This window comes from Festucalex cinctus, chromosome 20, assembly GCF_051991245.1.
Source record: "Festucalex cinctus isolate MCC-2025b chromosome 20, RoL_Fcin_1.0, whole genome shotgun sequence".
In the NCBI taxonomy this organism is placed as follows: domain Eukaryota; kingdom Metazoa; phylum Chordata; class Actinopteri; order Syngnathiformes; family Syngnathidae; genus Festucalex; species Festucalex cinctus.
Genome location: NC_135430.1, coordinates 4521475 through 4546641, shown reverse-complemented (window position 1 = coordinate 4546641; position 25167 = coordinate 4521475). Strand labels below are relative to the sequence as shown.

Genomic DNA, 25167 nt, shown 5'->3' with positions numbered 1-25167 from the left:
ATCAACTGGATAAATATCGCGCATCCTTAAAAAGAACCCAATTTTGGTCCTAAAAGGGAACAAGCCGCTACTTGGGTCAACATGACCCAACTTTGGGTTATTTTGTCTGAAAAAATTTATTTGTTTTGTATCAAACAAATCAGGAAGTTGGATGAAGATCCAATCATTTTGAGGCAAAATGTTTGGAGTTTGCAAGAATGAAGTTGTGTTTTTGCAGTTCCTGTTTGCGGGCGCGCAGGCGCGTGACGACATGGCCTCGGAGGCGTACGAGGACGAGCTGGACATGGGCCGCTCGGGCTCCTACCTCAACAGCAGCATCACGTCAGCCTGGAGCGAGCACAGTCTGGACCCCGACGACATCCGGGTCAGCTTGGGGGCCACGCCCCCTTTTTTCCTTTTGTTTTGTGCCCGTCTGCCAACTTGCAAAACGGAGGAAAATGCGCTTGGGTTCCGTTCCAGTCACGTGACTCCGCTCCAGTCAGACTTTTACGTCTCCGATTTTTGGACGTGGCGAGAAGTTGTGATAGGCAATGTTTGGAAACTTGTCCTGACACCTACGGAGGACCAAAACTGCCAAAATTCAAAATAAATAAATGACTAAATAAATAATTAAATGACTAAAAGTGAAAATAAAAACAGATATAAAAAAATATAATTTGAAAATTATATCCAAAGAAATAAATATGAATATAAATAAAAAGAACAATATATATATATATATATATATATATATATATATATATATATATATATATAAATAAATGACTACATAAATAAATAAAGGACTAAAAGTGAAAATAAAAACGGATATAAAATAAATATATAATTCAAAAATGAAATACAAATGTGTGTATATATATATATATATATATATATATATATATATATATATATATATATATATATATATATATATATATATATATATATATATATATATATATATATATATTGAAGGCTGCGCAGGTCAGTGATTAGGTCAATGCACGGCATTTCCTACGCCTGTTGTTCCAAAATGAGTGGGGTGACTCCGGTTGGTGTGCTCCGTGGTAAATTTCATTTTAAAAAACACCCCGACGGGACTTTAGATAAAACAAAAGTAATTTGCGTTTAATTAATTAATAATTGCTGAATTGCACCCAACTGATATGATGCTGTTACGTTTCGAGCAATACACGCATGCATGCAATTGTGTATATGCATTTGATCAATGTTTGCAAATGACATTCAGATAATGAAGTGCGTTGATGTCAAAATATTACGGTATTTTGTATTTTTTTTTTAATATATTATGTGAATACACAAGTAATTTAGCTGATTAATCGTGATTAATCAAAATTAAAAAGTGTGATTAATCAGATTAAAAAATGTAATCGTTTGACAGCACTAATATATATATATATATGTAAAAATGTTATTTAATTTTTGAATGTTTTTATATCCGCTTTTATTTTCACTTTTAATCCTTTATTTATTTATTTTGTCATTTCTTTAGTTAGTCATTTATTTATTTTTTGATTGATTTATTTAGTCATTTATTTTGAATTTTGGCACTTTTGGGCCATACTACCAAGTTGAAATGACTAAATAAATGAATAAATGACTAAAAGTGAAAATACAAACAGATCTAAAAAAAAAATGGATATATAAAAATTATATACAGTATTATATCCAAAGAAATAAATATAAATGGAAATAAAAAGAACAAAATATATTAATATATGTGTGTGTGTGTACATATATATATACATATATATATATATATATATATATATATATATATATATATATATATATATATATATATATATATATATATATATATATATATATACTTGTATTTATTTTTTTAATTGTATTTTTTTATATCCGTTTTTATTTTCACATTTAGTCATTTATTTATTTATTTATTAATTTAGTGCCGTTTTGGTCCATACTGCCAAGTCCAAATGACTAAATAAATAAATAATATATATATTAGTGCTGTCAAACGATTAAAATTTTAATCTGATTAATCACACTTTTTAATTTTGATTAATCACGATTAATCAGCTAAATTACTTGCGTAATATAAAATACAAAATACCGTAATATTTTGACATTAACGCATTTTATTATGTGAATGCCATTTGCAAACATTGATTAAATGCATGTACACTTCATGTCCAAGGGGAGGGGTGAGTTGGGGTGGGGAGCCATCTGAGGGGATGGACTGCAGTGCCTGGCAGCGCTGTGGTCCCCCCCATCTGTGTCCCTGCCCCACCACTTTGTCCCTCCATTTCCTTTTTTAATGCACCACACATATACATATTCATTTTTTTGGGGGGATGCGGGTGTGTCGGAGTAGGGGAAATTTTTTCCCTCTGCTCCGACTCACCTGCTCCCAATTTTAATGCACCACACGCACACACTTGTATATACACTGGGTGGGGGCCACATTCACGGTGTAAGGGTAGAGCTCGCCAGTCGGCGAGCTGGCGGACTCAGTAACAGGGTTAGGTGTCACTAGTACGCTGGCGTGACGACCGGGGCCTCTCCCCACCGGGCTCGGTGTTCTGGTGTTCCGCCTTTTCCCCTGGTGCTTCCTCCTCTGCTTCCCCCCTCCCGCCGCTGGGCTACTCTCGCACGGCTGGAGGTGGGGTGGGCACTTTTTCCCTCTCTGCGCTGCTGCCCGGTGCCGGTTTCCGGGGGTGGGGGGGGGGCTCGCGGGGGGCCGGGTTCGCGGGGGGGTTGGCGGTCGTCGGGGGTGGGGGGGCGGCTTGTTTGGGGGGGGGGTGGAGGTATGGGTGGGTGGGGGGTTGGGTGTTGGGGGTCGGGGTGTGTTCGGGGGTTTGGGGGCCGGGGGTGGTGGGGCCTGGGTCGTGGCGGGTGGCGGGTTTGGGTGGGGTGCGGGGGGGTCGTGGGGGGATGGGGGCTGGGGACCGGTGGGGCGCTGTGGGGGCCCGCTGGGCCTCGTTCTGCGGCCTTGGGCTCGGGGGTGTGGGCCGGGGCTGGGGCGGGGGTGTTCCGGGCGTCTGGGTCGGCTCGCCGACCGGTGTCCGCTCGGGTGGCTTGGGGGTGGCCTTGGTGCTGCCGCGGCCTGGGGATTTCGGGGGGGGGGGCGGTGCTCGCTTTGCTGGACCGCGGTTGACGGCTTCTTTCTTTGATTTATCTTTCTTTTCTCTTTATTTTTTTCTGACCTTTTCTCTGGTCTCCTGACCATTTAAACTTCACGACTCTGGCAAGATTCTGAAGTACCTGGTTAAGGCGAAGGGTAATGGGATATTTATAAGGCTTTAGGTGAATTAATGAGTATAAATGTATACGTATTTGCACGCACGCACGCAAACGCACGCACGCACACACACACACACACACACACACACAAAAAGAGCAATGATGATAAGACGTTGAATCGGTAAGACTACCGAATGAACAATTCTGAGCTCTTAAAAGAAAAAAAGAAAAAGAAAATAAATAAATAAATAAATAAATGCATGTACGCAATTGCATGCATGCGTGCATTGCTCAAAAAGTAACAGCATCATATCAATTGGTTGCAATTCAGCAATTATTAATTAATTCATAAATTACAAATTACAAATTATATTTGTTTTATCTAAATTACTTTTGTTTTATCTAAAGTCCCGTAGGGGTGTTTTTTAAAGCAAAATTTACCACCGAGCACACCAACTGGAGTCACCCCGCTCATTTTGGAACAACAGACGTAGGAAATGTCGTGCAATGACCTAATCACTGACCTCCGCAGCCTTCAATGTAACCATCCGCGGTTACGTTCAAGGCACAAGTGTGGTAAAAAAAAACCAGTGCGATTAATCTGCGTCAATACGTGATTAATGCAACATTTTTCTGTGATTAATTAAACTATTAAGGCTTTAACTTTGACAGCCCTAATATATATATATATATATATATATATATATATATATATATATATATATATACACACACACACATTTGTATTTCATTTTTGAATTATATATTTATTTTATATCCGTTTTTATTTTCACTTTTAGTCCTTTATTTATTTATGTAGTCATTTATTTATTTAGTCATGTATTTATTTATTTCGTCTTTTATTTTTAATTTTGGCAGTTCTGCCAAGTGGAAATGTTATTCAAATGAGGGGGCGTGTCTTTCACCTCGACTTGTTGTCTCGCAACTCAAGTTGCAAAAACCCCCCAGCATAAAACTCGCATAAACTGCGAGTGCTGGTTCTCTGCCACTTTAACGACACTCGTCCCTCAACAGCTTGGCCGCAGAACAAATTCGTGCCTGTAAGTCAAGGTAGCACTGCGTACGTTTTTGGGGGAGCGAATTGTTGGAAAGTGGAGGTCTGACCCTTCCCCATCTTGTAGGAGGAGCTGAAGAAGCTCTACTCCCAACTGGAGATCTACAAGAGGAAGAAGATGCTGGCCAACAATCCGCACCTCCAGAAGAAGCGCAGCTCCAAGAAGGGCCTGGGCCGCTCCCTGATGCGGCGCATCACCGAGATCCCCGAGTCGGTGCACCGCCAGTGCAGCCGTGAAGAAAAGGACGGCGGCGGCGGTGAGCACGCCGCCAACCGCAACAGTATCTGCGTCCTAAAGAAAAACCCCTTTGATCAGACCCAACACCCCGCCAAGGCGAACAAGGAGGAGACCCTGAAGAACAAAGTCTTCTCCTTGAAGAAGTCCCACAGCAGCTATGACCACGCGCGGGACACCAGCCAAGATTCCGGTGGCACCGCCGAAGGCTCACTGCTGGACGCCCTGATGGGCAAGAAGCTGGCCAAGAGGAAGTCACCGGACCATGTCAACGCCGCCGGCGAGTCCGCCGAGTCGGTGCCTCTGGTCTGCAAATCGGCCAGCGCCCACAACCTGAGCGCCGACAAGAAAGCGCTCCGAGCCTCTGTACTGCAGAAGTCCCTCAGCGTCATCGCCACCGCCAAGGAGAAGACACTGGGCTTGACCGGCGGCAAGAGCCCGATTGCCGAGGACGGCCCCAAGAAGAGCAAAGAGGAGAAGCAAGACCTTTACGACGTCTCAGAGGTGTGTCCCTGGGAGGTGGAAGATCTCCCTTCCGAGAACAAGGTCCAGAAACACGTGTCCATCGCGCCGGAAGAAACCAACACCGTTCACGGGGGAGGGAGCAGCAAGGCAGGCAAAGATCATAAGCAGACGCCATCGGACCCGTCAGCAGGCAGACCGTCTCAGAGGAGGGAGCAAATCTGTCCTTGGGAGGCGGGACTAGGCCAGAGCCAAAGCGGTCAAGGTAAGAAGCAACCGGAATCTCGATCCAAAGCGGAAAACGCCAGAAGAAACCGGGCCGAGGTTTGTCCGTGGGACTTTGGAGATCCGACAGCGGAAACTTTTCCAGCCGAGACTCCGGTGAGGAACACCATCGCCGATGCGTCCAAGACCACCAGCTCACTTCTAGCCGACGTCTGTCCCTGCGACGATCCCACCTCTCCCACCTCTCGGAGCTCCAGACCCAAAAAGAAGGGAACGCTTGTCGACAAGGACCAATCCAAAGACGGCAATGACCCGAAGAGTCGAACAAAATCAAAGGACAAGAGTCAATCTTGGGACAAGCAGCAGGAATTTTCCGAGGTTTGTCCATGGGACTTTGGAGAACAGACAGCAGAAACTTTTCTGGCCAAGACTGCCGATGCTCCGGCGAGGACCACCATCGCTGAGGCATCCAAGACCACCAGCTCGCTTCTAGCCGATGTCCGTCCCTGCGACGATCCCGCCTCTCGGAGCTCCAGACCCAAAAAGAAGGGAACTCTTGTCGACAAGGACCCATCCAAAGATGGCGACGACCTGAAGAGTCGAACAAAAGCAAAGCACAAGAGTCAATCTTGTGACCAGCGGCAGGAATTGTCCGAGGTTTGTCCGTGGGACTTTGGAGAACCGACAGCAGAAACTTTTCCGGCCAAGACTGCCGACGCTCCGGCGAGGAACACCGTCGCCGATGCGTCCAAGACCACGAGCTCACTTCTATCCGACGTCCGTCCCTGCGACGATCCCACCTCTCCCACCTCTCGGAGCTCCAGACCCAAAAAGAAGGGAACGCTTGTCGACAAGGACCAATCCAAAGACGGCAACGACCTGACGAGTCGAACAAAAGCAAAGGACAAGAGTCAATCTTGGGACAAACAGCAGGAATTGTCCGAGGTTTGTCCGTGGGACTTTGGAGAAACTTCAGCAGAAACTTTTCCTTCGACCAAGACTGCTGACGCTCTGGCGAGGAACACTATCGCAGATGCGTCCAAGACCACCAGCTCGCTTCTAGCTGACGTCCGTCTCTGCGATGATCCCACCTTTCGGAACTCCAGACCCAAGAAGAAGGGAACGCTTGTCGAAAAGGACCAATCCAAAGACGGCAACGACACGAGGAGTCAAACAAAAGCAAAGGACAAGAGTCAGTCTTGTGACAAGCAGCAGAAACTGGCAGAGGTTTGTCCCTGGGATGTGGACAGTCGTCAGGAGGTCCACGTCGTTGAGAAACGCAAGAGCGCAAATGTTGGTGCGGCCAAAGTTAAGAAGGCCGACGTTTGCCCGTGGGACTTTGAGGAGGCGTCGGCTCAGAGGCGGAGCGACCCCGACCCGGCCAAGAAGGCCGATGTTTGCCCCTGGGACTTTGACGACAAAATGGCGTGACGCCAGACTCTTAGTTAGGGGACTTGCAAGAAAAGTTTCGATTCGGTTCCACCAGTTGCCTTCCTTTAAGCTTCCTGTTTTGAAGATTTTACAAACGTGACAATGATCATTCCAGATGTTGACAGGGAAATCCTGAAGATTATGCAACTTTTCACTTCTTTGGCAGGTTTGTGTCTCCGCGTGATTTTGACGACTCGTCGATGACCAACGCTAAAGTCGAAGGGTACAAAGACGGTTGTCCGTCATCTACGTTTAGGAAAAAGTCCGAAGCACTTTAGCCAACAATTCATCTTCTCACGTCCTTATTTTTGTTTTGCTATCAGTTAGTTCCGATTGAACTTTGTGTGCCTAATTGAGGAATTCGTCTCGTCTTACGTCAGACAAACGGGAATATTAAGAAAGAGCATGTACCCGCTTTTCCAACTATAACAAACGTTCACGGAATTGTATTTAATCCAAATGAGGAAAAACAAACAAACAACATACTTTGAATTAGGGGTGCAACGATTTATAGGTCCCGATTTCCTTAATTTTGGAAGATCGGTGATCGGCCGATCCATCAAAAGAAACCGATCTTCAGAGGTCTGAAAAACTCAGCCACTGTCCTCTTCTGCTTGAGATGACTAATCGGATTTTCATTTTGATTTGAGAGAACGACTTAATGTGCAGTTCAAACAACCCGTTTGTATTATTTCGCCGATATGGTTCAATGTTTTCCAATCAAACAAGATTGGGACACTGAAGATCGATCGGTATCGGCAAAAATCGGGATCGACAAGTGACAGGTGAGACTTTTCTAAAGATCGTTGATCGGCCGGAAAATTGTGATCGGTACACCACTACTTTGAATTGTCATTAGAATCGACAATGCTTATGACATTGTTATTAATGCTTCATTACATCAGATACGTCACAAGCATACATTTTCAAATCTAAGTTGGTTTACTCATTACGTTGTGCATGGTTCCTTGTGTTGCCTTTTTGGAAAATGCGACATTTTCCACCTCCGTCAGTAGCCCCTTTCATGCTGCCGTTCATGCAGCCGTTGCAGTTTCACTTTTCGCACACACGGTGTCGTCAATTTGTGATGGTCCCAACATGTCACGTTTCAAGGTTAATGCTACAAATGGCGCAAAGTAGCTCAAAACTAAATGGCTTGTCATACAAATATCTACTCTAATTGTAAGTTTACGACTGCATTAGCGTAGGTTAGTGATAGACTTACAAGTATATTGCCGTCGTAAACCGATGACCCCACGTGTATTGTTATTACTACTTTATTACACTGTTATTACACGTATACAAAAAAAAAAAAATACCCTGCAGGTAGTTCATGCCTCATTAAGTTTGGCATGGGTCCTTGTCTTGACTTCTCACAACTTTTTTGGAAATATTAGCATAATCGACTACCCCAAATTGCGGCCTCTTTTGTTTATATGCTGCTGCGTGTGCTTGTTGACACAGACAATGCGGCTTCACGCATTGAGATGATTACCTGGGATGTGGCCAATGAGTGTTGGATGTTCAAATCGATCCCCTCAACACCTGGTCACAGTGTGAAAGGGGCTTCACAAACACATTTCACACGTCAAACACCGAATGCAACTTGGCAGCAAATCGTCACCGCTGAATATCGTCCGTGTACGAGCATGCATAGCAGCCGCATGTGTTGTTGCCGTTGTCGAGTGTGTAGTAGCAACAAAATTTGCAAATGATGCTCCTGCGTGTTAGCGTTAGCGCTAGCCGGCAGGCGGGCTACTCGATCCCTCCTGAATGATGACCGATGGCATGTTTCCCACGTTTACATGTAGCATTAGCGGTGTTGTCATTTTGTGACTTTTTCTTTTTTTTGTCGACGAATGCCACAAGTAAACCTTTGTGAGGTTTTGCTTTGTTTTGTATCAAAATGTCTTGAAGTGTTGCTCTCGCGCCAATTGTGTTGTCTCGAAAGCCAGAAGCCGTCAGGTCAGTGTTGAACAGAATCTTCCTCGCTGAGCTCCCGTTGTGGACTTGAGAGTGATGGATGGTTGTGGAAATCAAAAGTCATTCATTTCTGGATTTACGAGCCCAAAGATTTATCCCGTTTCGGTTACTTTGTACACGTGGCCAGGAATTATGCTGCATTCCAGGATGCTTGGATATATCCCAGTTGTTGTTTTGTCCCAGTTTCGACCTGAAAGTGTTTAAGGCAAAAGTAAACAACCAAAATGGCGGATAGTTGTCAATTGTTTTTTATTTTTGTTCTTAAAACTCATTTTGACCTCCAGAAAACTTGCCTTCTTGCAATTTTGCTTCATTTTTTTATCTGATTGCTGAAGCATTCCCACGTTATTGTGATTTTTATTCTCCACATTTTTTTTTTTGCCATGTAACAACATAATACTTCTGATTTGGCTTAAAAAATTCACGTCTCCCGGGGTATATATATCATCTGATTCCACATTACTTACAGTATTTGCACAATTTAACCTTAAATATCAACTTTTCAACATTCATTTTCAATGGGACAGATGTGGAACTTTTTCTGAATGTCACTTTCCACGCCCACTTCCATACATATAACTTATCATCATTACCAGGTGTTTGATGCTGCTCGTTGGCACAGTTGGCAGTAACCAGGAGGTCATCATTTCACAATTTATATCTCCATTTACTTCATAAGAATTCCACATGCATTCAAATCTTACCATTCAGCTTTTAGCATTCCCACACAATTTCTCCAGAAATTGCACTTTGTCTAGTTTTAAAAGCATTCCATCAGTGATAACTTCAATGAAAAATTTTCATCACATTTTTTTGTCAGATGAAAAAGAAAGGAAAACTAAAATAGAAGCCATTCATTGAGACGAAAACAATAACTAAAAGGGACTGACAATTTTGTCAATGACTAAAAGGAAAATTAAATTAATTAATTAATTAATTTATTTATTTATTTATTTAATGTTCAAACATGTTTACATTTGTTTTGCAGCTGTAAGATTCATCTCAATGTGTATGCTGAAGTAAAAATATCGACTAAACTGTCAATTTCGTCGACTAAAATTGGATTAAAACTAAAATACAATCATATGACTAGAGTATGCCTAAAACTTTAATTAATTTTAGTCAAAAGACTATAACTAAAACTAAATTAAAATTTCTTGCCAAAACTAACACTGCGTATCATTTGATGCAGGGAGATAGCAACGTACTGTCACGTACGTCGCGTTACGTCAAGTTTTTAGTTTTAGTTCATGAGCAAAAACAAGATGAAAATTATATATGATTTTGTCAAATCTTGTCTCTGCTAATCTGTCATGTGACACGCCCCCTTTCAAATCTGCAGCTAGTGAGTGCAACATGCACAAGCATATGGGATAGACGGGAGGTGGATTCACGGTAAACGGTCAAAAAAATAAAAAATAAATTATAGCTATAACGTAACATGAAGCCAACGGCTATAACGTTCCAACAATAATGTTAATCCAACCGCTAACTAATGCTGGCTAGCCTACTAGCTTAGCATGGAGCCTTAGTAGCCACTCGTTGATATATTGTAATTGTGTGTCAAGTTGTTTTTTCATCAAAAAGATGAGAGAAAATTTTATGTGAAATCGTTTGAGATCCGAAATGTTCAACATAATCTGCTTACAAAAAAAAAAAAATATATATATATATATATATACAAATAAATGATTGTCATGACTAAAACGGTGACAGATTTTGTTGACTAAAAGTAGACGTATAAAATGATGTTTTCTCGGGCTAAAATACAGACTAAAATGGTCGATTCAGAGTCAACTAAAAATGGACTCAATAAAACTGATTAAAAACTAGCAAGCGGGATTAAACTGGACTAAAACTGGGACTAAATTTTAAAACGGCGGATAAAATTAACACTTAGTCAGAGTCCTTTTTTTTTCTCTGTCTTTGCAATTGGAATTTCCGACCTCCCGTAAACACTTCCTGGTTTGAACTCTGAAACGTCCAACTTCCAAGCATCCTCGAATGCAGCATTAGGAAGAAAGTTTGTCCCCATGGGGCATGTAAACGGTGCATCCAAAACAAAACAAAAAACAAATCCCAGTTTGTCTCACCAATTGTGTGCCGTTTACAAAAAAAGTTGGTCCAAATGAAAAGTTTATATTTTCAGCTGCAAATATTCTCTACGTGAAAACGTGTCGTATGTTCCTTGTCTATTATGACATGGCGGTCTGTTACGTCCATCGTGTGTCAAAACGTTTTTTTTTGTTTGTTTTGTTTTTGTCGGCGTCCTTGGATGAAGCACTGCCATGTTGACTTGTACTGCCCCCGGTGATGTTTTCAAAACTTTTTGAAGGACTCTTCATTTCTATGCTTGGGCAATTTGCTGTCTTAACGTTGAGCTACAGTGGATCTATAACTAACTATAGTTGGGTTCGATACACTGATCTATATATATATGACTGGATAGCCGATAGGCCAGGACTTTTGAGGTCTCGAGGGGGCCATATTGCTCCTCCATAGAAATGTTTGTCGGCATACGATCCAATATATTTACACGATCCAAATTGGAGAACATTTGAGACAGTAATTAGTAGAAACGGCATCATTTATATTTTAAATTTGTTAAAAATAGAGGACTTCAGACATTTTACAACTTGCTTTAAGCTAACTTAGCATTAGCATGCTAAGTTAGCAGTAGAATTAGCATGCTAAGCTAGCATTAACATTAATTGTGTTTTAAATGTGTTAAACATAAACAAGAGGACTTCAGACATTTTACAACTTGCTTTAAACTAACTTAGCATTAGCATGCTAACTTAGCATTAGTATGCTAACTTAGCAGTAGCATTAGCATGCTAAGCTAGCATTAGCATTTATGGTGTTTTAAATGTGTTAAACATAAACAAGAGGACTTCAGACATTTTACAACTTGCTTTAAGCTAACTTAGCATTAGCATGCTAAATTAGCAGTGGCATTAGCATGCTAAGCTAGCATTGCAATTTATGGTGTTTTAAATGTGTTAAACATAAACAAAACGACTTCAGAAATTTTACAACTTAAATACATGTAGAAATTATATGCTTAGTAGTGATGTTTACAGGAGGAAACTTGTATGTTATTTTTATTTATTTATTTTTTTAACTATAATTCAAAAAAAGATGCCGCTACCAAATCTAATATTGGGGTCTAAGGAACTGAGCGATAAAAGAAAAATGGGGTCTCCAAAGCAAAACATACAGTACCGTCCACTTGTTATTAATTATTATTATTATTATTATTATTATTATTTTACTTGTTAAAAAATAGTGAGCACTCCAGCACAACAACCCCACCCCCCACCCTGCCTCCAGCCTTCTACTAACTGCCTACGAGCTGTATATGTCACATCTGTACATATAGTTTATACAGTAGTCTGCTGGTGGGAGTAGCAAGATGGCCACCCTGTGACTTCAATGGCTTGCACTGGTGTGTATGGGCTAGTGGCTATCCGATCATATATACAGGTCAGTGGTTCTATATAACTTCTAGTTAAAAAAAAAAAAATGCATGGTAAACGATGAAGAAAAAAAACGATGTTCCGTGTCAAAGAAGATGTTTGGCCTGCGATGTTTTCCAGACGAGAGTGACGATATCATAGCGCAATATTCCGTCTTGACGTTTTTGGAAACGTGCGCACACAAACGTCTCTTGTAGCTCCTCGTCCACCAATCAGACCAGAGAAAGGTCCTGTCAATCAAAAAGCTGACTCCTCCTCCTGCTACTTCCTTCCCCTGTTCCTCCTCTCTGATGCTGTAACGTGGTAAATCTCGTGGCTTATGCATGAATTTGACAAATTAGTTGGACCAATGTTTCACTGCCCGCCCTGGATAGAACAAAACGAAAAAAAAGAAAAAAAGAAAAAAAGAAAAGATGTTTCTGGACTGTTCCGAGTTGTAATCGTGAGTGATTGTGTCTCGAACCCGCAGTCGGTATTCCATGCTTGTTATGACTACGACAAGCTTATAGCATCCGTATATGGTAAAACTTTGGTAGATTTCTATTGTGTACTTATTGTGATAGCATGTACATAAAAAAAGATACCTTCTCTGCAATAAATATTTATATGAAACATTCCATGCTGTACTTCATATCCATGTCAAAGGCCCAAAAAGTTTCAAGTGAGAACGTACGTTGCGTGACTAAAATAGTCGTAAAGTTATATAGCTAAACTTGTAAAAACAAAAACATGGTTGTAATGTTTAAAGAAAATTATATTCATGCTATAAGAACAAAGGAATGTTATGTCTTATCGAACGATAATGGCAATATCGTGGTATCGCGATGTTACAACTGCCACAATATATCGTCGTCATGTCACAATCAGGTTATTATTATACTTTTGGAATTTTCATTTCAGTTAGTTTTGATTTGGTTTTGAGTTTTTTTTTTTTTAAGTTAGTTTTAATTGTGGGAATGCTGAAGCATATGTTATTGTGATTTTTATTCTCCAGACTTTTTTGCCGCGTAATAACTCCCACATAATACTTCCAATTTACGGCGTCCAAATTTCAACTTGCTTAAAAAATTCACGCCTTCCGGGGTATTTATTGCCTGATTCCACATTACTTACAGTACTCACACAATTTAACATTAAATATCAACTTTTCCCCCATTCTTTGCCGAGAAACAACTCCCACATAATAAACGTCTGATTTACACCGTTCAAATTTCAACATGCTTCAAAAATTCACGCCTCCCGGGGTATATATCATCTGGTTCCACATTACTTACAGTATTTGCACAATTGAACGTTTAATATCAACTTTTCCCCATTCATTTTCAGTGGGACAGACACTGAACTTTTTCTAAGTGTCACTTTCCACGCCCACTTTCATACATATAACTTATCATCATTACCAGGTGTCTCATACTGCTCGGTGGAACAGTTGGTAAAGGCCATTGCCAGTAACTGGCACTCATAATTTATCTCTCAATTTACTTCATAAGCATTACACGTGCATTCAAAATCTTAGCATTCCGCTTTCAGCATTCCCACGCAATTTCTTCTGAAATTGCACTTAGTCTAGTTTGTTTTCATGTTGGTTCTGTTAGTTTGTATTAATTTTAGTTATTTAATAAACCCATTGTTTTAATTTAGTTTTAGTTTCAGTGTTAGTTTTAGTTAAAAAAAAAAAAGTGCATTACTTGTGCGCAATATTTAAAAAAAACAAAAAAACACCATGGAAGTGACGTCATCTTTTGGTGCTTTTCTATTGGCTGCTGCGAGATGATGTCACTTCTCTGTGACACACTTTAGCAAGAAAAGGACGTTCGCCAGTCAATCGCTTTCAAACACGCCAAATGATTTATTTTTTTGATTGAATAGCCTCACCTCAAAGGACACTCGTCAAACATCAACGTGACCTTTGCCCCCCCCCACCCCACCCCCCCACCCCCACCCCACCCCCACCTGCGATGACTTGATGACGATTCTTATTGCTGCACGATCAGGTGTGCCAACCTTTTTGTCGTCCAATGACGCCACTTGAAGCGCTTCCGCGGCGTTCGTCGCATCGTCCACACTTTTGGGCGTGAGAGAAAACATTTGCAGCAAAAAAGGTAAGCAGCGTCGCAAACATGTCGTTAGCATTGATTTGGCGGGGAAAGATCAGTAAGACAAGATCAATGACAACGAGTGGGACGATACATCGATATCGCGATAGATTATCGATATGTCTACAGTACATTATCAATAATCTTTAGACTGTAGACTCGACAACTATGGCGCTATTTGTAAGTGAATATACAGCCACTAGAACGGCTCCATTGTTACTTGTTGAGCAATGACTTGGCAGGCCACTAGGGGGACCACCTCATAAGAGTGATGGGGCAATGGACACAATTTCTGCAAAAATATTCATATTGATTTCATATGATGAGATAAGTCTCCGGTTCGAGTCCAGGCTCGGACCTTCCTGGGTGGAGTTTGCATGTTCTCCCCGTGCCCGCGTGGGTCTTCTCAGGGTACTCCGGTCTCCTCCCACATTCCAAAGACATGCATGGCAGGTTAATTGGGCGCTCCGAATTGTCCCTAGGTGTGCGTGTGAGTGTGGATGGTTGTTCGTCTCTGTGTGCCCTGCGATTGGTTGGCAACCAGTCCAGGGTGTCCCCCGCCTTCTGCCCAGAGCCAGCTAGATAGGCGCCAGCAGCCCCCGCGACCCTTGTGAGGAATAAGCGGTCAAGAAAATGGATGGATGATGAGATAATCGTTATCATCAGCTTTGTATGGTATCGTAAGGTTCCCACCCCATATCTATTCACTTTGACCGAGATGAAAAAAGAAAAGGTATAATTTGCAGTTATGTGTATCTATGTGCTGTAATATGGACGTATGAGCAAATGCGAACCTGTTGGTTGCTTTTGCTGCAGGCAGGCGGCCATCTTTGTAGTCTTTCTTAACAGGCAGGCCTCGCTCGTCAGCTCCTATTTCCTGCATGTGTTTGAAGCTGGCACGCACGCACGGTGAGTCATGACACTGTCATTTGGTGAGGGTAGGCATGCGTGGGTGGGGGGTGACTCATAAAAATGTGTGGGAGGGTTTGGGGGGGTGCGTGTGAGCTCACCTCTTTTATAAGCAGTGTCAGACATCAAGTGAGATTGCAGTTGTTGCTACTTCCTGAAAAGAAAATGGTGTCGCTCGTTTCAATTTGTGTTTGGGTTCAGGCCAAAGCACGATCGGATTATTATTTTTTTGGCTCCACCTGGTGGTATCTTGACGCTGAAGTGACTTGAGGCGTGTCATTGAGACAAAGTAGTCCTTTGCCGCCACCTTGTGGCGTCGATAGGCAATTACAGTGCAGTACAAATAGTTTCTGAGAGCAAAGTCGTAATGTTCCAATACAAATACAATGTTTCACAATAACAAACTTAGAATGCTACGAGAAAAAAAAGTGGCAATGTTTTGAGAAGAAAATTAAAATATATTCGTCATCATTTTCTGGGGGGGAAAACCCCCCAGAAAAAAAGGTTCCAATCCTATTTTGACTGTAGAAAGTACATGTTTTCAAATGCCGGAAGTAAAAGTAAATAAATACTCGAGTACAGGTATACTTGGCTACTTATTTGCCACCATTAAAGGGCACAAGGCAGCGATGCCAATAAGTTACACCGCTCAAATTCATTCAAAAGAAGGGGTGAAGAGAGAGAGGGGAAAAAAGCAAGCTCTTAGCTTTGACGCCAGCAGCCTTCGTCAGCTAATTTTAGCAACATGCTAACCTCTTCTTCGACTCAACTGGCTGGCTGCAAAACGACGACTGCCTGAAGCGTCAAAGAATCCAATAAAGGAAGCAAAGTGATTCACTTGAGTGTCATTCAGTCACAAAGGAATGTGCACTGGGACCAATTAATTACGTCAAGATGCTTTTACAAGCAAAATAAACTGCGATTTTTTTCAAGATTCACCCCCCCCCCCCCCCCCAAAAAAAAAAAAGTCTTCGATTTTAAAGTTTTTTCCTCTTTATTTTGTCTTTTTTTTTTTCTGGTAAAATTCCTCCTTTTTTGTGTCTTTTTTTTTTTTTCCTGGTAAGATTTATCTCACCCAAACCAAAAAAAGAGATCGATCTTCTTTTTTTTTTTTTTTTACAGATAAGATTAATTTAATATATATATATATATATATATATATATATATATATATATATATATATATATATATATATATATATATATATATATATATATATATATATATATATATATATATATATACACAAGCGGACAAGCGGCCGAAATGAGTTTCCTCCGCAGGGTGTCCGGGCTCTCCCTTAGAGATAGGGTGAGAAGCTCGGTCATCCGGGAGGGACTCAGAGTCGAGCCGCTGCTCCTCCGCGTTGAGAGGAGCCAGCTGAGGTGGCTCGGGCATCTGGTTCGGATGCCTCCTGGACGCCTCCCTAGGGAGGTGTTCCGGGCATGTCCCACTGGCGGGAGGCCCCGGGGACGACCCAGGACACGCTGGAGAGACTATGTCTCTCGGCTGGCCTGGGAACGCCTCGGGATCCCACCGGAGGAGCTGGTTGAAGTGGCTGGGGAGAGGGAAGTCTGGGTTTCCCTCCTGAAGCTGCTGCCCCCGCGACCCGACCCCGGATAAGCTCAAGAAGATGGATGGATGGATATATATATATATATATATATACATATATATATATATATATATATATATATATATATATATATATATATATATATATATATATATATATATATATATTTAGCCCATAAGAACCCACGGTGATGCCAGTGTAACAAACACTTTGAACCCCACAGTCACTTTGTTATAAAACTGACTTTATCCCATTAAAACCCTAAGTGACGCATACTCAACATCGTGGAATGAAGACCATGTGATAGTCATGTGACTCTGTCAGGAACTGACTACTCCAATATGGTGGTATTGCTGGTGTGTTAACTTCATAGAAGCAGACAACATCAAAGACCTGTTATTTGATGCTACAGGTCATTTCAAACTCATTTGACAGTTCCAAAACTTTGTTAACATGTCCTATAGTACACTCAACCTGGTCTCACCATATTTATTGAAGAAACTAATATCAAACCAGGTATTGAAATATCGCTGTGTCATACATGTCACATTGAGCTAAAGGCCGTAAAATACGAATGAAAAATTGATGTGACATGTTTGTCAAAATAACAAAAATGGTAATAATCTGCCCAATCTATTTAGTGGAACCTGGTATTATTCAGTTGAAGTATGTTCTGCTTGTATTGTCAATTAAAAGTGTACTGAACAAATAGAAACACAAAATAATGTGAAAGTGAAGCATTTTTTGGTATGCTAATATAATGCTAACAGTTTTATTATCCTATGCTTATCCTATAAAAGAAAATATCTAATTATTGTGTATTCTGCACTGGGAAAACATCTTTACTTGGCATTGGAGGTGATGTTGTGGTCAAGCTGTGTGAAACTCTCCCATCAGACCAAAACTACAAAGTGTTTGCTGACAATATTTTTTCTTCAGCCCCACTGGTACTCAAACTTGTTCAGCAGAAGGATCTCGTTTGTGGGAACTCTGCATGGCAATCGCTTGCTTGGGTGTCAGCTTGAAGATGATAAAAGTCATGCCAAGAGAATCAGAGGATCTGTTGATGCCAGGGTGGAAAAAGAAGAAAGGCTGGTCATTGTCAAGTGGTTTGACAACAAATCTGTTACCCTGATCTCATCCTACCGTGCAGTTGAGCCTCAGGATAATGCTCAACGCTGGAGCAAAGCAGACAAGAAATTTTTGGAGGTCAGAAGCCCAAACATAGTGAAAGAGTACAACACATTCATGGGAGGAGTAGATCTCCTTGATTCATGCATTGCAAGGTGCAAGTACCACATGAGGTCACGGAGGTGGTACCCCTACTTGTTCTGGCACACCATCATGTTAGGCCTGGTTAACGCTTGGTTGATCTACCGCCATGACTGTAAACTGCTTGATGTCAAAAATGTACTGCGACAAAAGAGCTTCCAGGCAGAGGTTGCCACTAGCCTCATTCTTTTGGAGGCACGAAAAGGCCAACCATCACTCAATCCTACATCTTCACCAACACAATCACCAGTGCCAAAAAGGCCCTTTTTGGCTTGGGATTCCAGATGATGTTCGCTCTGACCAAGTTGCACATTGGCCTGTGAAGTGTGACAAACGTGGCCGCTGCAAGCACTGCAAAGTCAGTGCAACAACCACTCTGTGAGAAATGTGATGTGCGTCTTTGTTTCACTGAGGAACGAAACTGTTTCAAGTCTGACCATGGTGTAGGCTAAAACACTTTTTTTGTTTTTTGTTTTGCACAACTTTTGTTTTTCGGGTCTGTTATTCAGTTCTTTATACCCATGGTAGCTTGCTACGAACGCCTTCAAATATGCAGTATTATTTATTCTTGATACAGTTGGCAATTTTGTGACAAAGCAAAACTGAATAATTTTATGTAAAACTTTATTAAAGTCACAGCTACGATATATGTTGTTGAAATGCAAGTAAAAGGCACTTTTCATGTAACAAGCACTAAAAACTTATGTTTACTTAATGTCAAATAAAGAATATGTTTACCACTAATGCCCAATGTGATATATATGTAACAACACAGATCTTTGGTATGAAAAAGTGTTATTCTGAGAAAAAAAACATCAGAAATGTGTTGTATTGGTCTGTTAATATATTCCAAATAATTTTCCTTCAACGAAAAATGGGTCTGGGTTCTTATGGGATATATATATATATTTTTTTTCATTGCCTGTGATGAAAACATAGATTGTGCTTGCTGTATACACATTGCAGTTCCTGTTTTTGTTAACTAATGTTGACAAAAGTCTCTTTTTAGGAGTTTTATCTGTTAAACAAATCACGTGAAGAAAATCAGCAACACAATGTCATGACGTCAGCATCTCAGCTTGTATATTTGCATTTGTCTTATCAACTTAATTCACTCAACACTACTCATTTTAAATAGCACATTTTCATGCCCCCCCCCCCCCCCAACCTTAAATTTGGTTTTATTTTTGTAACCTTTTATTTAAAAAAAATAAAATAATAATTAATAAATAAAAGCGTAGGTCTTCAAATTCAAGCAGTTAACACAATTGCCCACTAGATGGCAATCTTTGTTTACATTTTGTGACATTTGTCAGAATCTTATTTTAAATATATTTATATATGTTGAATAATTTATTAATGTTATAGCATCTTTTATTTTTTTTATTCATCTTACATATTTATTTCACGAATTGTTTATAATTTTTGGAATTTAAATCAAATGTATTTTTATTATTTATTATAGTCATTAATAATATACTAGTTTTTGTAATGTATCTTTATTTTAAATTAAAAAAGAAAAGTTTTGTTGTGGGAGTGCAAACAGTTAAAGGAGTCGCTGTGCGTGGTAACGTCACACGCCTCCTCGTGCCCCTCCCCCTTGCTGGTCATCTTGGACCGGACCGGACCAGACTGGCGTCCATTTGTTCAGACGAAGCCCGACAGCAGATCGATTCATCACCAGCCGAACTCCCAGCTCCGATCATGGGGAACTGCCAGGTTGGTGTGTGAATCTTGCTTGCTTTCGAAGCTTGAACACTTTTCAAACAAACAAAAACGCAAACCTTCTCATTCCTGCAAAACAAAAAACGTTCGTTTCCTTAGCTCCGTTTTGGCGTCGGATTTTCCCGATTTGTTTTTTGGTTATTTTTTTTTCTGCTCATTTTGGTCGAATTATGGACTACGTTCGTGGAGCAGCAGGCCACGCCCATGCGCAAATCATGTCAGCCCCGTTACTTGCTCAATGGGGGGCTGGGGGCGCAGGTGTTGCGTTCACGGTCACTTCACTTTTTCAGTGCTACACTAAACGGTGCACAAAACCAGCATTTGCGCAAACTACTTGGAAAATACTTCTAGAACACTTTTTTTACGCTCTGTTGAAGGTGTACAAACAAATGAAATGACTCAGTGGTACTCGATACTGCATGAAGTGATGCCATTATCATGATAATAATAAGCTAATGCATGCGTACAGTGTTGCTATCTTGTTAGCTAGCTCGTCGTTTTCCGTTGGAATGAATGGAAATGCCATTCATCTGTTCCAGCTTGACAACAAATGTCAAATGTATCTATTAATAAGTTGCACTCCATAATATTGTACTTTTACTGTGGGTAGTATTCGACAGACAGACGGATATAGTGTTCATTGAGAGGCCTCAGTTCATCACTACAACACTTATATCACTTGTTCTACACAGAGGATAAAGAAAATATGACTCAGTGCTGCTAAGTTGTCTGTAACGTATTGCTACGTGTTTGTGTTCAAATATCCTTTGCTTATTATTAGCACCTTTAGATGAATGCGAGCGTACCAAATGTGGTACACAAAAAGGTGTTGTTAGAAAAAACAACAACAAGTTGATCACTTTTGAGCTCAGAGGAATACTTGCAGACTATTTGAAGGAAGCGCAGGAAAGAAAGTGAAAGTTGAGTCTCATTCCACTGAAACCAACGTCTCTGTTGTTATGATCAACATCGGGTCACGTCATACCTCACTGACCCCGCCCCCAGCCAACTGCAGGCCCGTCATGAGCCTCCGTCGATTTCATTGGATCAATTCAGCTGCTGCAAAAACAACACGCATGACCTTGACGTCTTCATTTTGCAGGAATCACATTTGTTATTGTTGTATCTAAATTAGGGCTGGGAACCTCTGGGTACCTCACGATACGATACGATATGCGATAGAAGGCTCACCATAACGATTATCTCACAATATGACAATACCGCCATTATCAATATATCTGTCACGATAATCTACGATAAAACTAATCAAACTGATGTTTTTTTCAGTGAGAAAATTAGTTTCTTTTTGTACCGTCACTGAAACACAATATTCAAACTGGTGTCTTCTTCACACTGAGTACTTTCGTGTATTTTTTTTTTAAACAAATCCAAATGTCTTCTTAACAGAGAGCAACAAATTTGTGTCTTTCTTAAACGCTACTGTCATGCACGTGTCACATATTCGATTGTTTCATTTTATAAACTGACAATTTTTTTGGTGTAACATTACAAAAGTAAATAAATAAGTAAAATGACTTCAATATTAAATCCAATTCTATATCTTCAATCCAATGGAATCAATATTAATATTCCTCAGAAATGTCACATTTTTCATCAAAACGTATGCAAAAGTGAATACGTTGCTGGACAGATAAACATGAGTCAAAGTAAGCTGGTGAGTCTTCTTTGCCTGAAGACTTGTGTCCATTTCCCCGCCATTCTTATGAGGAGCTCCCCCTAGTGGCCCACCAAGTAATTGCTCAATAAGTTATAAACAATGGAGCCGTTCTCGTGGCTGTATATGAACTACAACGACTGCAATACTTGCGTAGGCGTATTGTTAATCTATCAGGAGACAAAGTATGATGATTCATCAGGATATTGATATATCGTTCCACTCTAAATCGTAATGTGCTCATTTCACCACTGGCTATAGAGCCAACGACACAAAATGCGAATCTTAGTTGAAATAAGAGATGGGATGGATCCATCTTGACAATTTTTGCTCAATTGTGGTGAAAGGATTGAGGAAAATGTGGATTGAGGCGTGTCCGTCCGTCTGCTTGCAGCCCACCGTGGTGCCCTACCAGGATTTTGACGTCCTCGCTGACGTCAAGGCCATCCGAAAAGCCTGCAAGGGATTCGGTAAGCAAATGTGCTTTCGACGATGATGATGATGACGATGAAGGTACGTTCGCAGGCACGGACGAGCAGGCCATCATCGACATCCTGGCCAACCGCAGCTCGGATCAGCGGCAGGAAATCAAGCAGGCGTACTACGACAAGTACGACGACGTGAGTTTGGTTCCCGTCAAAACGTCCTTTTCTGACGTCAGACACTTCAGATGTCCGTTTTTGTTTTTGTTAGGAGTTGGTGGACGTGCTGAAAAGCGAGCTGTCGGGGAACTTTGAGAAGGCCATCCTGGCCATGCTGGACCCGCCCGTCATCTACGCTGTCAAGGAGCTACGGAGGGCCATGAAGGGGGCGGGCACCGATGAGGACGTGCTGGTGGAGATCTTGTGCACCGCCATAAATGCCGTCAGTTGCTTTGATACGTACACAAAAACGAAAACAAACAAAGTGATCGAATTGATGAAATTTGTCCTTTTTTGGCAGGATATCGCCTTGTTCAGGGAATGCTACTTTCAAGGTGAGGACACAATGTCATCTTCTGTTGACATTTTCCTACTTTTGGGCTAAACCAAAATGCCTCATTCTGACTTTTTTTGTTTTGTCTTACCCCGGGTTTTCACCGGTTGCGGTTGCGGTGCGATTGCGGTGCGGTCCGGCGACGCAAGCAATTAGATTCCATTCATTCGAATGGTGCAGTTTACACCGCTTGCGGGTGCGTTGCGTGTCGACTGCGGAAGGCCTGCGGCGTGCCGCAAGCCTTCCGCAAGGATAGACCTATTTTCTATTTTTGCCGGACGCCGCAGCGGTAGGCCTCCGGCAAATGGCAAGCTAGCACAAAACACATCGAGCGGGACAGGAAGACCGAGGCAGTTTAAAAATAAATTTCCGGTTACCTTTCAGAATAAAACACTCGCCAGCTCCTATTTCGCAAGCTTTTCAGCAAAACGTGACGTGGGCGTCGCCGGGCCATGTGCTCATTCACGGTTTAGACACCAGCGAACATGGACGAGGAGAGGTTTATATTGGAGGTGGAAAACCACAAAATAATATATGACACGGCACATCCTTTTTATAAGGACTGTAATGTATTGTGAGTTTGATGTTCGCAATTGCTTGTTGTGCCCGTCTCGCTTGCCGTACTGAGCGGCAGCCGGACGCGGAAGACAGAAATAAAGAGTGGACCCGCACTGACCCGACTCTCGTTATTAATATACTTTACAAGGACAACCAAAAAAAGGATGCTGCATGGAATCTCATAGCAGAAGACCACCTCTCTTTTTGCTTCTCTGTTGAGCAGACTTTCTGTATGTTTGTCGTTGTGAAATGCCACATGATCGCGCGCGCGCGGTCCCGCGAGACACGTTGGGAAGTGGGCGGCGACGGAGCTGCCGGACCGCAGCTGTGCGGAGCCGGTGTGGATTGACAAAAAAATGGACCCGTCCGGAGCACGCAGTCAAGACGCACCGCACCGCAACCGCGCCGCAACCGCATCCGGTGAAAACCCGGGGTTATTATTATCAAATCTCATCTTGTGGGGCTGAATCACTGATGTATATCATATGAATGGCTAGCCAATAGGCCAAGACTCCTCCCAAGAAATGTTTCCCGCCATACGAACCTATACATTTACAGAATTGAAATTGGAGAAAAATTGAGACAGTTCTTACTAGAAACAGCATCATTTATTTTTTAAATTTGTTAAAAATAAAGAGGACTTCAGACATTTTACAACTTGCTTTAAGCTAACTTAGCATTAGCATGCTAACTTAACATTAACACGCTAAGCTAGCAGTAGCATTAGCATGCTAAGATAACATTAGCATGCTAACTTAGCATTAGCATGCTAACTTAGCATTAGCATGCCAAGCTTGCAGTAGCATTCGTATGCTAGGCTAGCATTAGCATGCTAACTTTACATTAGCATTAGAATGCTAAGAAAGCATTAGCATGCTAAGCTAGCAGTAGCATTAGCATGCTAGGCTATCATTAGCATTAGCATGCGAACTTTGCATTAGCATGCTAACTTTGTATTAGCATGCTATGTTAGCAGTAGCATTAGCATGCTAAGCTTACATTAGCATGCTAACTTAGCATTAACATTAGCATGCTAAGCTAACTTGGCATTAGCATGTTAACTTCGCACTTAAATGCATGTATAAATGATATGCTTAATGATGTTTAGTACAGGAGGAAACTTGTATATTTTTTTAAATTAAAGAATTATAACTCAAGAAACGATGCCTCTGCCAAATCTAATATTGGGCTCTAAGAAACTGAGCGATAAAAGAAAAAGGGGGTCTTAAAAGCAGCACATACCGTACACGTGTTATTTATTTATTTATGTATTTATTTATTTATTTATTTATTTATTTATTTATTTTTACTTGTTTAAAAAATACTAACCCTGCCCCCGGTCTTATACTAAGTGCCTACAAGCTGTATCTGTCTCATCTGTACGTATAGCGTATAGTTGATACAGTAACAGAAGTCTGCTCGCGAGGTGGGAATAACAAAATGGCCGTCCTGTGATGACTTCAATGGCTGGCACTGGCAGATATGGCCTATCGGCTATCCAGTCATGTGTACAGGTCAGTTTTGGGGCTGAACTTTGAAAGATGTCTCCAAAATGTACGTTGTGGGCGGGCCAGCTCTTGTGTTGCACGTTGTGGGCAGTCATTATTTCATGAGTTTGCATTTCCTCGATTTCATTGCCAGTCCACGAGCGCGATCTGGATGCCGACATCGAGGGAGACACGAGTGGCGACGTGAGGAACCTGCTCATGGCTCTCATGCAGGTGATAAAACTTCACTCGTTTAATCCCAAAGATGTATTTCTATGTTTTATTTGATGCAGCCTGCTTTGATGCAGCCTCTCAACTGCAAAGAATGGTTGAAGAAATGGTAGTTATTACGTAAACGGCCAGCAGGTGGCAGCAGAGTACAAGAGATCAACTATATTCTAATGGCTGGGAGTGAATGACTTCACATCAAGTCATCAATTGGGACTTCAAAGCGAATTTTTGCGGCTCAGTTGTTTCTATAGCAACTCACCTGACTTCCTTTTCAGATCCTTGACAATTCATGAGCCAGGCTAATCTGGTGTTAGCAATATGCTAACCTTGTCTTTTTTTAGGGCAATCGAGACGAGAGCTACGAGGTGGACGAAGAGCTGGCCGAGCAGGACGCCGCCTCGCTCTTTGAGGTCACTCGAATCGCGTGGAACGGAATGCAAATGTGCCGCTCGCGGACGAGCTTCCGTCAACGAAGTTTTTTGTGGTTTTTCGCCGCAGGCAGGCGAGAATCGCTTCGGCACGGACGAGTCCACCTTCACGTTCGTTCTGGCTTCCA

The 25167-nt window shown here is 41.5% G+C and overlaps 2 protein-coding genes across 5 annotated transcripts in view; both read left to right on the top strand.

Moving 5' to 3' along the window:
- The window catches only part of LOC144009087 (metabotropic glycine receptor-like), an 85479-nt gene extending 75167 nt beyond the window's left edge, over positions 1 to 10312 (top strand). For 2 of the 3 annotated variants that reach the window (XM_077508590.1, XM_077508588.1), the window contains exons 10-11: positions 218 to 364; positions 4359 to 10312. In XM_077508590.1, coding sequence (XP_077364716.1) covers positions 218 to 364; positions 4359 to 6644 — 2433 coding nt within the window. In that variant the 3' untranslated portion in view covers positions 6645 to 10312. The remainder of the gene's footprint in view (positions 1 to 217; positions 365 to 4358) is intronic. The other variant, XM_077508589.1, reaches the window with a different exon arrangement.
- A 9237-nt stretch (positions 10313 to 19549) lies between these two features.
- anxa13 (annexin A13) overlaps positions 19550 to 25167 on the top strand; it is a 12092-nt gene continuing 6474 nt past the window's right edge. Inside the window, exons 1-8 of one of the 2 annotated variants that reach the window (XM_077509283.1) lie at positions 19550 to 19679; positions 21755 to 21830; positions 21886 to 21980; positions 22057 to 22224; positions 22303 to 22336; positions 24535 to 24614; positions 24953 to 25021; positions 25110 to 25167. The exon at positions 25110 to 25167 is cut by the window's right edge and continues 44 nt beyond it. In XM_077509283.1, coding sequence (XP_077365409.1) covers positions 19665 to 19679; positions 21755 to 21830; positions 21886 to 21980; positions 22057 to 22224; positions 22303 to 22336; positions 24535 to 24614; positions 24953 to 25021; positions 25110 to 25167 — 595 coding nt within the window. In that variant the 5' untranslated portion in view covers positions 19550 to 19664. Of the gene's footprint in view, positions 19680 to 21754; positions 21831 to 21885; positions 21981 to 22053; positions 22225 to 22302; positions 22337 to 24534; positions 24615 to 24952; positions 25022 to 25109 lie in introns of both variants that reach the window. The other variant, XM_077509282.1, reaches the window with a different exon arrangement.